The sequence below is a fragment of the Metarhizium robertsii genome (genome assembly GCF_000187425.2).
Source record: "Metarhizium robertsii ARSEF 23 chromosome Unknown MAA_Scf_4, whole genome shotgun sequence".
Classification (NCBI taxonomy): Eukaryota; Fungi; Ascomycota; class Sordariomycetes; order Hypocreales; family Clavicipitaceae; genus Metarhizium; species Metarhizium robertsii.
This window is the reverse complement of record NW_011942182.1, coordinates 2,291,122-2,305,549: the sequence shown is the minus strand read 5'-3', so window position 1 is coordinate 2,305,549 and position 14,428 is coordinate 2,291,122. Positions and strand designations below refer to the sequence as shown.

The window sequence follows — 14,428 nt, the reverse complement described above, 5'->3', positions numbered from 1 at the left end:
ACATTAGCATGGCATGCGAAAGCCGGCTTGGGGATACACGACACGATGGAACAAGAAGGCCCAGTGTGTGGCGCCAAACAGCAGGCGCCGGGTCGAGGGTGAAGATGCGGGATGGCTTATTCGTTGATCGAGGCCAGGTCGGCACATGACAAAGCTGGCCAAGAAAACAAATCGCATCAGAGGGTGCGACGCAAAGAGTGTTGTGAAACGGAGAGGGAGAGCGGAAATGGGGATGATGGCAATGGCGATGGCGATGCAAAGAATCAGCCACAGGACATGAAGAACAGTGAACCCTGAAGGGCGGTGGGCGGTTGGGCGATTGGGTGCTTAGGCGTAGATGATCCAATCGTCTTGGGGGAAGGAGCAATGGGCCTAACTGCCGTCGACGACCTTCCGGCCTGCTGGCACATTGACTGTCCTTTGTCCTTTGACTAATCCTTTGACTGCTCTCTTTTTCCTACTACGGAGTACGTATTAACTCCATACGGCACTCCGTGCTCGTGTATGTATACACCTTGTCTGCATGTCTGCTTGCGTACATACGGAGTAGTGCTTGCATGTTTGTCTGCATATTCGTCTGCACTTTATCTCGACGAGCCATCCATCGATAGCATCCAGCAGTCACTTGGCCAACTCGAAAGATGAAAAGTGGAGGTGGTGCGCCCTGCCGTTCGCCTCACTTTCCGAAGGCTGCCCGTCACGTCGTCTACCCCGTCGAAATTGCTGCACCAGTGCAACATGCCTTGGGCAATGCATGCATGGGCCACGCCCATTGCATCGTCGACGCCCACTTGGACTCTCATCAACCTTGAGCTTTCGGTGAAGAGTGATCCAATCAACAACAGCCATGCCCACCGGAAAATCCGGTGCCTCCCCCGTGTACGGAGTACTACGGAGTACTAGTACTCTGGATCTCTGAATAATCAAGGGTTCGATGTCAAACTTGGTGGTGCTTTCATAGTCCTCGACATCTTATCAAGGCGACCATGAGGCAACCAGGAGGGGTCCAAAATGGTGGAATTGACCACACACCCATCCCGTCCTCATCCCAACGGTGTTGGCAAGTCCTTTGTTTTGCGCCTGATCTAGCCAAGTCGAGGGTCCTCGTCTGCGCAACACCCTGCGAAATATTTCTGGTGTATCCCACACCCTTGGTAACGATGGACCACGCATTTGATGGTGTCACTGTCAACCCCGGCAGTTCTCCAGAGTGCGGAGTAGAGATGCTCAGCCGTGGTAAAAATGAAAGATGCGCAAGACATACAAATTGCATGAAACGAACAATACCATGTACTCTTGCCTCTATGGAGTACTGTAGCAATAATACGAAGCCATGTAAATCGAAAACGTGATGCTCCGTACTCTGTAGAACAAACTATTCACTTGTTATCTACGGAGTAATGGTCTATGGGCTGGGTTGGTTGGGTCCAAAGGATTCAAGTCGCCTCGCAATACTATACTCCGTAATGATCTCGCAACCGAAAGCTACATGGAGCCCTTTCATCTGACATTGCACACTGAACTACGGAGTACGTACTCCGTACTCTCGCCATTTCTTGGCATTTCGGAGCCAACATCCCCATACACAATTGATGGATGGACTGGCACACAACCAGGAGCGTTCCAACTTGGTCCCGCGGACACGGCAGAGAGGAGAGAGACAAGAGGATCCGGTATTTTTTGTGCCGTGACTCGAATGATGGAGTAATCAGTGGCCGAGCTATGTCAAGGGCATGGAATCTTGGGCCCGACCAACCTTTTGTTTTCTCTTTCCCCCTTTTCTCATAATGGTTACTCCATGTCCAACCTTGTGTAACAACAAACCCGTCATGCTACTGTCGAGCCACGTCCGCGTCACGTCGGAAATAATGTCATGTTGGACAACTTTGGCAGCAATAAGATGAGGAGGAGACGTTTTCACTGCGAATAGGTTGTACTCGGTACTTGGAGACCAAAAGACTCAGGTCGTTTGTGTTTGCATTGTCTTCCACCGGCAATTGTGTTCTTCGAGGTCTTGATAACACAATGACGACAAATCCTCGTATCTGGGCCAATGAATGAAATGAACTTGTTTCTTTTTCTCTCTTTTTTTTTCTTTTCTTTACTGTGGTACTCCGTAGTAGTAGAAGATCCGTGATGACGCTATTCCATATTTCTAGCTCCCTCAACGACACCAACGACATTATAGCGCTTGGAGAAGAATATTATCCAGTCGTTGAGCGTCTCTTTCTCCTTATCCTCCAAGTCATGCCACTCAGCCTTGACATCTTCTGGCTTGGTAGACGTCTTGCCAAGGGCCCTTGACGCGTCTTTTCCTGCAAAGACTATCGTTTGACATGTCAGTTTTTAAGTTTCCGAGCTCAAACCAATTTCTTGCATGGTTTCACAAGACGCACCGTGATATGACCCCCCAGGCTGGTATGCCTTGTTGCCAGTCACATCGTAAACCTTGCCCTGCAGACGATAGGTCAGTTGACGCGCTCCGAAAGCCCAGTAGTTTTTGAACAATTTGAAAACAAGCAAATTCTCCTCTTCTTCACCTCATACATACCTTGATGGCCACGTAACACTTCCCGCCGTCCACTCCTGCATTTCGCTAGTTAGTATCACAAGCCTGGGTCTGTGTCATGCTCATGTGCGCAATCGTCCGGAACCTCCGCTCCAAAAGCAAAGAGATGGCAATCCACCTCGTCGTCTCGGCTCGATGGTGAATCGATGCTATTCCAACGCCGGCGAAACAGCAAACATTTCCTTGGTTTTTTTGTGATTTTGCAGCCGCACGGACACACACGCGCACACAAACACATCTCTCACATGGGAGTCGGCGCTTCATGGAGGGGTGAGATGAAAAACATACCGGTTGCCTTTGCCAACTCCTCTACGGAGATGGGGTCATCCTTGGGCGGGTTCAACTGGACGGGGACCTTGGGCTCGAATCTGCCAGCCATATTGAATTGTCTTGCAAATAGCGTGAATTTGAGTGGTTTAGCAAAAAGCCCGATGATGGATGGAACGCAACTTCATGGCCTCGGTCACGGAAACTCCCCACCTCGGGCCGCAGAATATCATGACGCACGGGCCAAGTCGGGACTAGCGTCGATTGCCTGAGAGCAAAAGCGTCACTGCCTTTTTGTGACGTTCAAGTGTGAACAATTTTTTGGAGCATCGCGCTCCGACCCTTTCGCGCGGCAGTGCGCACCAAGATTGCAGCAATGTCTGTCACGGCGGTTGCTTCATTCAGGCCCTTGCAAAGGAGGTGTCTTGTGCATACTACGACCGGGTTATTATCGGTGCAAGTCAGGTCACGATCCGCGAGCTGGAGCCTCCGAGCCGTGGTGAAGTTGCAGCCGCATCAGGCGAGATATCAGTCGAGCGCGCCAGGAAACAAAGATGAGCCGCCCAAGCAAGAGAAGCGAGATAGGCCGCAAATGTCTTTCCGGCAGTTTGTCGGGCGTGGGCTGGGAGCCAGTCTGCGCAATTTGGCTGTCGCATTGAGCCCTCGTGGAATTCGAACCGCGTACAAGGATTCACCGGTTGTGACGAGCATGAATATCATTCTGTACACCCTTCTCTCCCCCAATTGCCATTCACGAAGCTGTGTCATGTGCTGATTCCTCTTTCTAGGCTCGCATTCACCCTTGCCATATCCGTCATCGCCATCCGCTCCTACATTCTCAGTTTCTACAACTCCAAATTCAGCCGGTACCCTGAACCCGTGGCAAACACCTTGCGACGGGCTATCTACTACACCAACTACAAGCCGGATCCGGAGATGGCGTTGAAATATTACAAAAAGGCCATGGAGCAAGTGAAAGAGGTTGGGCTAGACCCCTTCTCAGACGAAGTGCTCGGCATTCGCATCCAGGTGTCGTTCTGGCTGCAAAAGATTAATAACTACAAGGGATCTATTGATGTGCTGGAGTCTGTGTTGCAGGATTGCAAGAGGTGGGTTGGTGTGATGGAGCAATCCGTCGCTGACGGCAAAGTGAATGAAGCCGGCAGATACGTGAATGAAGCTACAGGAAGCCAGCCTGCCGGCGGTGAAACGGTCACTGTCGTCCCTCCCAAAGACAGCATCGCCAAGGCGTCCGAGACGAAGAAGGACGGCGAGGCCGAGCCCGAGCCCGAGCCCGAGGTCGAAACACTCTGGCGGAAGAGACAGCGACTGCTGGCCAAAGCTATCGGCACGGCAGTCAAGCTAGGCGAGATGTACGCCGACGAACACGTACTCCAATCCGACAAGTCACACGACCACCTAGTATGGGCTGTAGAGACATCCCTCAAGGAGTTCAGCCGCCGAAAAGTCGACGGCATCAAGCCCGGCGAGCAAGACTGGCTCTCGCCCCCGGAACTCGGCGGCATGATGGAATCCCTGGGCCGAGCCTACGAGCGCCGGTCTCAATTCCAGCTCGCCGTCCCCTTGTTCTTCCAGGCCCTCAAACTCTGCGAGAGCCCGTGTCACAGGGCCATCATCATGAACAACCTAGCCGCATGCTTCGCCCAGCAGCCCATCTTCTCTCCCAACGCGGCAGAAGTCTCCGTGGCCATGCAGCAAATCTCCGACCAAGCCGCCCTCCCGCAGACGCGCAAGGAGTGCCTCGAGGCGGGGCTGAACTGGGCCCAGAATGCCTACGTCCACGGGAGGGATGTCAAGGGCGACGACAGGACGGCCGAGTGCGACGAGGCATGTGCCGTGGCTCTGTGCAACTGGGGTGACGTGGCTGCTATGCTCGGGCAGAGGGAGCTCGCACGACAGAAGTATAGGCAGTGTATAGAGATGAGTCAGGAGATGGAGTTTGCCGACGGTGTCAGGCAGGCCCAGGAGGGACTCGCCAGGTTGACGACCACGCCTGACAGCAAGGTATAATAAGAAATTGGCCTCAAATACGTCAAGCAAGCGCACATTCAATGTCTTTGTCAGAGTTAAAAAAAAACAGAGGGCCCAATTTTGCAAAAGTCAATGTAGATTTAGAAAAACACCACCCCCTCACAAGAGAGATGTATAACAAAAAGAAATGTACCGTTAGACCATTCTCATCCACGACGTGCGTCTCAAAATTATCCCAGTACAGAACCTACACAGACACCAAGTCGGCATCAAGCTCTCCGTCACCGCCTCTCAGACCCTCCCTCAGTATATTGACCTGCTTCTTCATCTCCCGCCACAGCACCAGCTTCTCCAGCTCGGGGTCCTCGTCATCCTCTGCACCACCCAGGACTTCCACCCAGTCATGCGCCACATCAACCGTCAACACGTCCATTGCCGTGATGATGCCATCCGGCTTCTCGTCCCGCGCAATCGCCAGCAAGGCGGCCACAAACGCCTCCTGCATGTAGGCGAAGCTGAACCTGCTCGTGATCCCGGCAATGGCGTCGCACAACTTGTCGGGAAAGCTGATTTCCTTGTTGTCCTTGAGCTTGGCCTGCCAGAAGTGGCAGTAGGCTATTCGCTCGCGGAGATTGGGGTTGGGGAACAAGTATTTACGATCGAAGCGGGAGGGGCGTCTCTGTAGTTTTTGGTTCCCCCCCGCAGGGAGCACATGTTAAATTCCACACCAATGTGTTTTTCTTTTTTTGAGGGTGGGTTTCAACGTACCGAGATGCCTGGGTCCAGACGTTCGAGATGGTTGGTGCTGCCAATCATGAAAATGCCATCGTTTTCCTTGAGCCCGTCCACTTCGTTGAGAAAGTAGCTCCTTACCGAGTCAGAGACCAGCGAGTCGAGGTCTTCGAAGACGAGGTAGCAGGGCGCGAATTGTCGTGCCTTTGAGAAGATGGTCTTGATGGCGTACTCTGGGCCCATGAACTGCGCGGGATTGGTCTCAATTAGCCAAAAACAAAACCTTTATTTTCCTCACGGCCAATCCAGAGAGATATGGGCGAGGGGAGGGCAACAGGGTTGTAATAGCTCACCGAGGCCAGGGACCTCACATACAAGGTCGGGACTTCAGGCTTCATGTCATATAGAGTGTGCATCATTGCCTTGATGGAAATCGTCTTGCCGTTGCCCGGAGGCCCGTAGTAGATGATGCCTCTCTTCCAGGGCACCTTCAGCCGGCGATAGGTGCCCTCGGACTGGAAAAAGGACAAATGGTCGTTGATCAGGTCGCTCTTCATCTGGGCGTCCAAAATGACGGCATCCCACGAGGCCTTCATGACGCTCTGGTACAGTTCGGCACTCTTGGACCAGTAGCCGCCGTCATAGACCCAAATCTCCTCATGGAGCGAGCTGGTCCATTTCCCGGCGGCAAGGACAAGGGCCTCGGAATGATGCTCGTCGCTGGACAGGAGATAGGCATATGTGTAGCTGCTGAGTCCCGAGGAGCCATCTAGCCCATGGGCGATGTACAGGATAAAGTCGCGAGCTTGCCATTGGTAGTGGAACTTGCCGAATCGAATGTCCTGGGCAATAAGGCCATTGCTGCCTCGGACCCTTCGCTGGGCCGGTTGGTAGGCGTTGACGGTGACGGATGATGGGAGGCCTGAGTTTGCATCGTCGGCGAGTGGGGTGTATTTGGCGAAGCCGTTTGCCGCAAAGCCCAAGAGGTCGACCTGGCTGAGGATGGAGAGTTTGAGACTGGGGTACTGTTCCTTGAGAGAGGCAGCGAGGATGGTGTTGGTGCTGGAGGCCTGGCCGGAGAAGTGCTCAAAGTATTGTCTCGTTGTGTTATTTGCGGCGACTTTGGATGTGCTCCATCCGGTGAATGAACCGGCGGTATTATGAGACTGAGGGTCCATGATTGGGCTGGTATATCCTTTTTACATGGCACAGGTGAAGATGCCAGATGCTGTCGTCGAGTTGCGGGGTCGGTTGGAGAATGGATGAACCGTTATCTGGCAGACGGAGGACGTTTCGGAGCACCGAACAACAATTAGCCTTTGCCCAGACTGGTCCGCAACGCCCGTACCGACTACCGAGATGATGGGAAATTGAATTATTGGTCTCGGCGGCTGCTCATGGGCCATTGGTCGTCCAAGTTGCCTGGTGGAATCATGCCCCAGTTGTGACAGGCGAAACGTCCAATCTTGGCAAAAGACTAACTTTATTCACCACGAGCGGAGAAAAGACCAGACCAGAGGGCTTGCTCCTTCATACAGATGAACGTATGGAGTATATCATTGACATCCGTTGGAATGTGGCACTCCTTCTCTGCGCATGCATACATACATACATACTCTCGCCACACATATTGATTTGATACGCATGGGCTGGTGTTTTGGGTTCCTTGTATTTGCGTCAATCGAGTCTATTTCTGATTGACTTTCCAAATTGACCTTTTCAATACGGCAAGAGCCACTTACGCTGCTCAAGTTTCGGACGTCTATTGACACATAGCACATCATCGCTATCACCGCCACCATCAGCCTGGTCCAAATCCTCTCTCCTCACCCCTCGCCTCGCTTTCGCTGCCCCTCGCCAATGCGTTTTGCGCTGCATCCGCCATTCCAAACACGAATCTGCGGATGAATTCACGCAGACGACACGGCCCCCGTCGTGGCACTGTCCTGCATGTCCTGCACCAACTGCGCCACAGGCCATATATAGGCCATCAAATGATGCGTTATCATGGTCCAACACACCCAACAACCAACAGAATATTGGAAGCCCAAAGTACAGTAGTTCAACCAACGCATCTACCCAGCCCTATGCCACCTCCCTCCCATTCCATCCTCCATCGCCCACAGCCGCCATCGGCATCCGCCCCAGCCGACTGGCTCGCTTCCGTTTCTGCCTCGACTCGACATTGACCTCGTCGTCCTCTCCATCCGCCTGTCGCTTCGTTCGCGACTTGGAACCCGCCCGAGAGCGAAGCGACGCGGCCATCGTACTGCCCATGTCCAGATTTGAACCCAATTTCATAAAATTCCAGTCGTTTCGTAGCATGTAATCCAGTAAAGAGCGGCGAGATGCCAGGCTTCAACATCTTGATGAAAAACGCCACAACCATCCATACATCATCCATGGATCACCAATCCGCAAGTCCATCCTCAGCGGAGCTTGTGCCCCAAACCACAGCAACCGCCTCGCCACCAATTCCAATCCCATGGCTAGACTTTCTCGAAACCATGCAGACGCTTCCCGAACCGCAAGCGTCCAGCATGGCGGAACCACACGGCCCCGTGGCATACCCGTATCTCGATGCCCTCCACCAGGAGTTCCCAGTGAGCCCAGCCCAGCAACCCACGAGCAACGACCAGACAGCCACAAAAACTAAACCCCAGCTAGCACAACACGGAATTCATAAACGACACGTGTACGCCAGCCCAACCAGCACGGCCAGCGAGCCATCCGCGCCGCACCTATCCCAAGACACGCAGGCCAGGCCTCCACGGAGAAGGGAGAATCGATATCGCAACGCTCCCCCGAGCGTCCAGTCCGTGCGTCAGGCACCACCAGCAGTCTCGTTCAGACAAGCCGTGAACTAACCCCCATCCCTCACACAGCGGCGCCGGGCGCAGAATCGTGCTTCGCAAAGGGCGTACCGGGAGCGCAAGGAGCAGCGCATCCGCGACCTGGAGCACCTTCTCCAGGAGGCCCATCGGCGCGAAGAGACGCTCACGCAGGCGTACTTGTCCCTGCGGACGGAATACGAGAGACTGAGCGGCGAGCAGGAAGACAGGTCGAGTATGGGGACACCAACGCCCGTCACCGGCGAGACGATGCCAGCTCGCCTCCGTGCAGCTTCCGTGCAGCACTGCTCTGATGTTGCGGGTGGCTTCGACTTCTCGCCCAATGCGTACGAGTACGCCGACGACACCCAGCAGTAGAACAAACAATTTGCTATGGCGTTACACAACCCCCGTTTTTTTTTTTCTAGATAGACGCGTTTCACAGCCTACATTTAGACGAGCCTGGTGTTCAATGGCGCTGAGAGTTTATGAAAAAGGAGAATATTTTATCCATTACCGGTGCCGGCGTCCGGTACGTCCTGTCCTGGTTCATAGAATGATTATCAATAGTCGTCATTTCCGCTCAAGAAATACATACATGTCCTGCTCCAGCCCAAAACAAGTACGCCATAACACCGTCATGAACTAGCCGCTGCTATGCCTGTTTAAAACTACCCCGTTTTCTGTCTCTTCGCATCGAGACCGGCACCTCCCGTTGTGGCGGCCGCATTCGTTCCGTTGCCTTGCGCAGATGTGTTGGCTGGTAGGTCAATCAAGGGAGCTCTTGCCGCGCCTGTCTCGCCAGGTAAAGGTCTCTTCATTGTGGGTGGTTTATAGCTTCCTCTGTTTGCTAGGGGGCTTCCAGGACCCCCGGGGGCACCAATCCTCCGTGCTTGGTCAAGAGATGGGTTGACAAGATTGCCTCTAGTTGCCGGCCCCCCTGGTCGGACTGGAGTAAAGCCAGTAGCGCTAGATGATGGTGCACCAGACTGGCTGTTTGCCGGCGGGACGTGTTGTCCGTTTCTGGAAACCGGTTTTGACGATGTATGGTCAATCCCTGGCGTTTTCCTGATTGAAGGACTTTCAGCTTTGGGGTTGAAAGCGTGGGAGCTGGCCAGCCCCTGTTCCCTGGCATCAGTATTGCGGCTGATAGATCTAGCGGAGAAAAACATTGCTGTCTCGGCCGCTGGAGGAGGCATTGGCGGGGCAGGCATGTTGTTCATCTGCGGCGAATCTCGAACGGCGCCACCAGATTGCACATTTCCACCACTATTCGGTGTTTGCGGTGCTCGGTTCCCCGAACCTCCAGAAACAGCCCTAGTTGTTGGACGGCTTGGTCCCTGTGCTTGTGCTTGTACTTGCCCTGGCTCCTTGGATGGCGGCTTTGAATGCTGTACTTGTGCCCGCACGGGGCCCGGCTGGTGAACAACGATTTCGTCTGGGTGGCCTTCTCCTGGAACACAGAAGTCGGCCTCGTCGAGTTCTACTGATATTCAGTTTCGATTTCTTCGAACCCGTCTGAGGAAAGCATACCACCGAGGAAGTCTTCAAAAGACTCCGTAGCTTCCACCTTTACGGTAGCTGGCCTAGTCGTGTTCTTGATAGGCCCGGCCGTCACAGGTGTCCCACTCATCGAGGCGTCCTTCTTGACGAAGTCTGAATGTCTGTGGAGATTATCTTGGTCAAATTTTTTCACAGGTTGCGCCTTGACCTTTGTGACCTGTTTCACGTAGTCTGCATCGTAGATGCAGTTGCCAAGAACATTTCCAAAGCTTCGGAGCGCCCTCTTCAGTCCGTCTGTTGTGCCTTCTTTCTTGGCTTTTTCAAAGGCCATTGCCTTTCCCTTGGCATTCTCTATTGAGCCGTAACCGATATCTTCGTGGTATGTTCCATCTCGCAGGGTAACCCGAACAATCACCGAGAGGCCGATGCTGACGCGCTGGGTTTGAGGGTTTTCGTCGGCAAAGTCGACTTGAATATTCTGTATCGACGATGACCATCCATTGAATCCAAATACTTCGTTGGCTAAGCCAATTACTTTCTCAGCTGTAAGGTAATGCACGCGTGAACCACCAGGTCCGGACCGTGACGAAATGTACTCTGGGCCGAGTTGCTTGTCAAGTTTCGAAGCAATGGTAGCAATTTCCTTGGCTGTCCAGCCCGAAACTCGTGGTTTAGCCTCCTCAAATGGGTTTTCCCACGAGGTATGTTGGTCGCCTGGGCTGCTTGCAATTGTCAGTGAACGGTCTTGTACAGAAGACCAGAGGGAGTGCACGCACGCAGGCATGATAAGCCAGAATCAGAGCACCGTGTTTCATCGATGTCTGGATTTCATGAATATTGATTCCGATGATTGGCGTCGTCGGGGAGTGCTCCGTCATTCAAATAGTCACCGCTGACCACCTCGATATCCGGGGTGCAGTTGCGTCGCGTTCCTCAGATTTGGCGCGTCTGACTTGGGCACGGGTGAGCACGTGACAGATGTGATGGCTAACCTCAACAAGATGAATGGGTCAGCACCTGTAATCTCGGCAAGGGCCGTAATCGCCCCACCTTGATAAGATCCGTCACCCTAATCATCAGACCAGTTGGTGGCTATTTATATCCATTGATTGCCGAGGCAAAAGTACGGAAGCGATGGCAGTTTAAAAACTCACAACATTAGGAGACGTCGTTGTTGCGTAAGATGGCTGACCTGGCCGAGTCACTACAAATATACCCTGGGCTTAAACAGCGAATGGACGACACATGTTCTTGTAATGCCGAAAGCAGGATCCGCCAAGTTTTATTGTATTACCGAAATAATGGGTATAATTTGTGTTGCCCATAGTTCACGTCTTCCTCCGCCAAGATTTTACTACCTACATAGTGTAGAGGATGTATGCATACAGAGGAGCCGCTTTACATTCGCGGGGACAAGATGACAGAAGAAAATGTAGGAATAGAAGAAGCCCCCAAATGCAAGCAAACCAGCAACAAAGATTCCTACTATTCTCAAAATAGCAGAAGGGAAAGTGTAACGCAGGTTCACAAAAAGAAACGCCGATTCATCCAGTGTGTGCATGAAGTATCAACTCCCAAGTCTATGCTGCCTTTAATGCAAAAGAAAGGTCGTCATGTGTCGTGAAATTGTTGTCCGCGATGGTGTCACCAGGGACGATATGCCGGTTTTTTTTTTCCTTTTTTTTGTTCGTATTTGTAGAAAATGGGAGGCTTTACCAAGGCCCAACCCGCACGGGGGATCCATATGAGCCGGACATGAGTCGATTGAGAATAGAATTCTGCTCAGACGGGTTGCCTTGCGTGCTAAGTCCCGGACCCATCCAGCCTACACTGCTAGCCATGGCGGACATGGCAGTGCCGAGACGCCCCCCTGACTGTTCATTGTGACGAGACAGCGTCTGGTCCCACCCGCCAGTGTGCAAGTTAAGGCCGCCACCTCGTTTACCAGCCTCGGTAATGACCAGAGCCCAGGCTCGTGAAATATCATCGTATGCACTTTCCTTGTGATGGCGATAAGCTTGGGGCTCCCAGTTGGGCAGGTCGTGGATAAGTTTTGTGGCGCCATCAAGGAACTGCAATGAAGTAGTCGGCTGTGTCTCCATAGGTGGGAGATATTGGGGTGTAAAGTCGGATAGAGCATCGATGAGGGCAATTAAGGGTTCCTTGACTCGATAATAGGTATATTCAGGGCTTGATTCGCCGTAAGGTATGGCTTCCTTCAACTTGACGTGATAGTCCTGCAAAACGTCCAGGGCAGACAAAACGGACGGTCGAGGCGCCCCGACGACAACTTCCTGTCCAATATCCGGGTGACGTTCACAGAGCCGTTCCAGGACCATCCTTAGCTGGCTGGCATCGAGAGTCTCCAGAAGTCGAGGCAAGGGAAGGGGTCGACCGATAAGCTCGTTGGATCGTACTTTTTTCGAGGGGCGTACAAGTGGTCGAGCTGAGATGGCAGGCGAGCTCAATGGCGACATGGTTTCGTCCCCATCGTCGTCGGCCTTTCGCTTTCGATTTGACATGCCGAGTAGTGGTGAAACTGTTTTGGGGATTAGCCATGGTGGATGCAGAACGAAAAGGAGAAAGCTGCGGGCCCATAGCCAAACACACAAAAATACGGACGATTGCGACGCAGACTTGGTGGCTATATATACGTACCAGATCGCTGAGGGGACAAACGAGGGTTTTCGTGGTGGTGTGGGAAAACTGGAGGCTGCGGCGACAACAAAACATTCATGATGAAGTTTTAGGCCGTTTGACCGAGGCGAAGCCGTCAACAGGGCGACAATGAAACCGACAGAGCAAGGTTCGTCGCAGCAGTACGATTTCCTGGAAGGCGTTGTCCACTACGCGAAGTGGCAGTTGCCGTTGCAGAGGCGATACTTTGCAGAGCAAAGAGTTGAGTTGCTGCGATGGGGCGTTTGGTGGGTGAAGGTTGAGCGAGGCAACAACTGTGGGAGGGGAAGCAGAAAGGGCGAGATGGGAAGCGGGAAACGGGAAACGGAGTCGTAATAATGGAACAGCCGGCTTTGGACGCAGGCAGCCTGCAAATCACAGCCGACTCTAGAAAGAAGGCGGTCAGAGCTAAGGCGAGGCCCAGGTGGTCCAGTAGGCGTGCCCTGGCTGGCAAACTTGGGACGTTGGGTGGCAGCCCAAGAAAACTAAGGGACGGGTGGAAGGGGTGGAAGGGGTGGAAGGGTGGCAGGACAGCGGTTGAGTGGGCACTGGCGGATTTACAAAATGGTCGACTGGGTTAGATTGTGCGATTGTGCAAATGCGAGTGGATCGACCTTGTGTTGCTGTGACGGGGGGTGGAGAGAGAGGGCGAGAGACCGAGAGGGCAACGCCGCTTGCGGGAGGCGGACAGCAGATGGCCGATGGAAGATGAGATTGAGAGACGGGGAAGGGAAGGACTTGGTATGCTGGGGCTATTTTGTAATGGGGAGATGCGGCAGCAGGAAACAAATGGAAAATGCCTTGAAAACACCAGACAAGAAAGAAGGCCGGATGCAAGGATTGGGGGCGGCGTGGCTCAATCAATTTTGTTATCAACCAGACTTGTTTGATGCTCATGTTACTACGGACATCTGGAGTACCACCACCAGACTGCACTCAACCGCTGCAACACCCACAAGTGCCCAGCACTGAGCCTGCGCACGTGATGGCCTGGGCCCTGGTGGCGCCTGGACTAGTGCTGGGCTTCGGTGGCCCCAGTCGCTAATTGGGCCTCTCCGAGAGCGATCGCCGGCGTCAACTTTAGGGCTGGTTCAAATGCTGCCACTGGAGCACCTCAGCCTCGTAGTACTTGACTTTAGATGGCAACTTCATGGTTAGAGATGGACCGCGCAGCTAAGCTTTGGCGGCTTGGGCGTGGGTCCGCCTTGCCGCGCCTAAAAAGCTCGCGCCCAGCGCCATCTATTTATTATTTGCACAAACAGACAAAAAAGGAACATTGAAGCCAAGCCTGGCCTGATGTCTGGTGGTCTCTCTGTATGTACGGAGTATGTGTGTGCATTTGCGCAGAGGTCAGCCCGAGGCCGAAGCTGCGCGTTGCAATATACCTCCGAACGTTGGTAGTTGCCTCCTACTTTGCTCATTATTATTACTCATCAGTGCTTCGGAGGCTTAGCGGGTCTGGCAATTAAAAGACAAAAAGGTCAATCTGGTAAACCGTCGCTGGTGAGCTGCTTCCATGCTGCAAAACGAGAACGGGCTGGGAGTATTATTGCGAAACACCGTTTGCATCGCCTTTTTAAACGACCAGCGAACCTAGCTACTTTCAATACTTGGCCTCGACACGTTATTTCTCCGTTGCTGCACACAGAAATTTCTCAACCCATCCATATGTGAGACAAGCTACTGAGTACGGTAGTAGGAGTACCACACCAGATGAGCCTCCATCTCCGCAATGCAACCCCATCGGCTGCTCGCGTCCGTCACAAGTTGCCCTTGCTTTATGAGATTATGTGCCCATACCTGTGGACACTGCCGTTCAATACTACAGAGACTTGAGACGAGGCCAAGCATCAGAAGG

The 14,428-nt window shown here is 53.2% G+C and overlaps 6 protein-coding genes across 6 annotated transcripts; 2 read left to right on the top strand and 4 right to left on the bottom strand.

Annotated features, from left to right (window-relative positions):
* Positions 1–2,142: 2,142 nt before the first annotated feature.
* MAA_02841 (cytochrome b5) lies at positions 2,143–2,948 on the bottom strand (the record flags this gene model as incomplete). The annotated part of the gene is made up of 4 exons (XM_007820839.2): positions 2,143–2,324; positions 2,397–2,454; positions 2,552–2,586; positions 2,858–2,948. The coding sequence occupies 4 exons, from the start codon at positions 2,946–2,948 to the stop codon at positions 2,143–2,145; spliced, it is 366 nt and encodes a 121-aa protein (XP_007819030.2).
* A 264-nt stretch (positions 2,949–3,212) lies between these two features.
* MAA_02840 (TPR domain-containing protein) lies at positions 3,213–4,867 on the top strand (the record flags this gene model as incomplete). The annotated part of the gene is made up of 2 exons (XM_007820838.2): positions 3,213–3,559; positions 3,625–4,867. The coding sequence occupies 2 exons, from the start codon at positions 3,213–3,215 to the stop codon at positions 4,865–4,867; spliced, it is 1,590 nt and encodes a 529-aa protein (XP_007819029.2).
* Positions 4,868–5,075: 208 nt separating this feature from the next.
* MAA_02839 (ATP-dependent Zn protease) lies at positions 5,076–6,738 on the bottom strand (the record flags this gene model as incomplete). The annotated part of the gene is made up of 3 exons (XM_007820837.2): positions 5,076–5,507; positions 5,597–5,806; positions 5,914–6,738. The coding sequence occupies 3 exons, from the start codon at positions 6,736–6,738 to the stop codon at positions 5,076–5,078; spliced, it is 1,467 nt and encodes a 488-aa protein (XP_007819028.2).
* A 1,329-nt stretch (positions 6,739–8,067) lies between these two features.
* Positions 8,068–8,769, top strand: MAA_02838 (Basic-leucine zipper (bZIP) transcription factor; the record flags this gene model as incomplete). The annotated part of the gene is made up of 2 exons (XM_007820836.1): positions 8,068–8,379; positions 8,446–8,769. The coding sequence occupies 2 exons, from the start codon at positions 8,068–8,070 to the stop codon at positions 8,767–8,769; spliced, it is 636 nt and encodes a 211-aa protein (XP_007819027.1).
* A 293-nt stretch (positions 8,770–9,062) lies between these two features.
* Positions 9,063–10,678, bottom strand: MAA_02837 (DNA repair protein; the record flags this gene model as incomplete). Its single annotated transcript, XM_007820835.2, has 2 exons — positions 9,063–9,877; positions 9,925–10,678. 2 exons carry the CDS (start codon positions 10,676–10,678, stop codon positions 9,063–9,065), a joined length of 1,569 nt encoding a protein of 522 aa, XP_007819026.2.
* A 928-nt stretch (positions 10,679–11,606) lies between these two features.
* MAA_02836 (cut8) lies at positions 11,607–12,631 on the bottom strand (the record flags this gene model as incomplete). The annotated part of the gene is made up of 2 exons (XM_007820834.1): positions 11,607–12,433; positions 12,553–12,631. The coding sequence occupies 2 exons, from the start codon at positions 12,629–12,631 to the stop codon at positions 11,607–11,609; spliced, it is 906 nt and encodes a 301-aa protein (XP_007819025.1).
* Between the last annotated feature and the right edge of the window lie 1,797 nt (positions 12,632–14,428).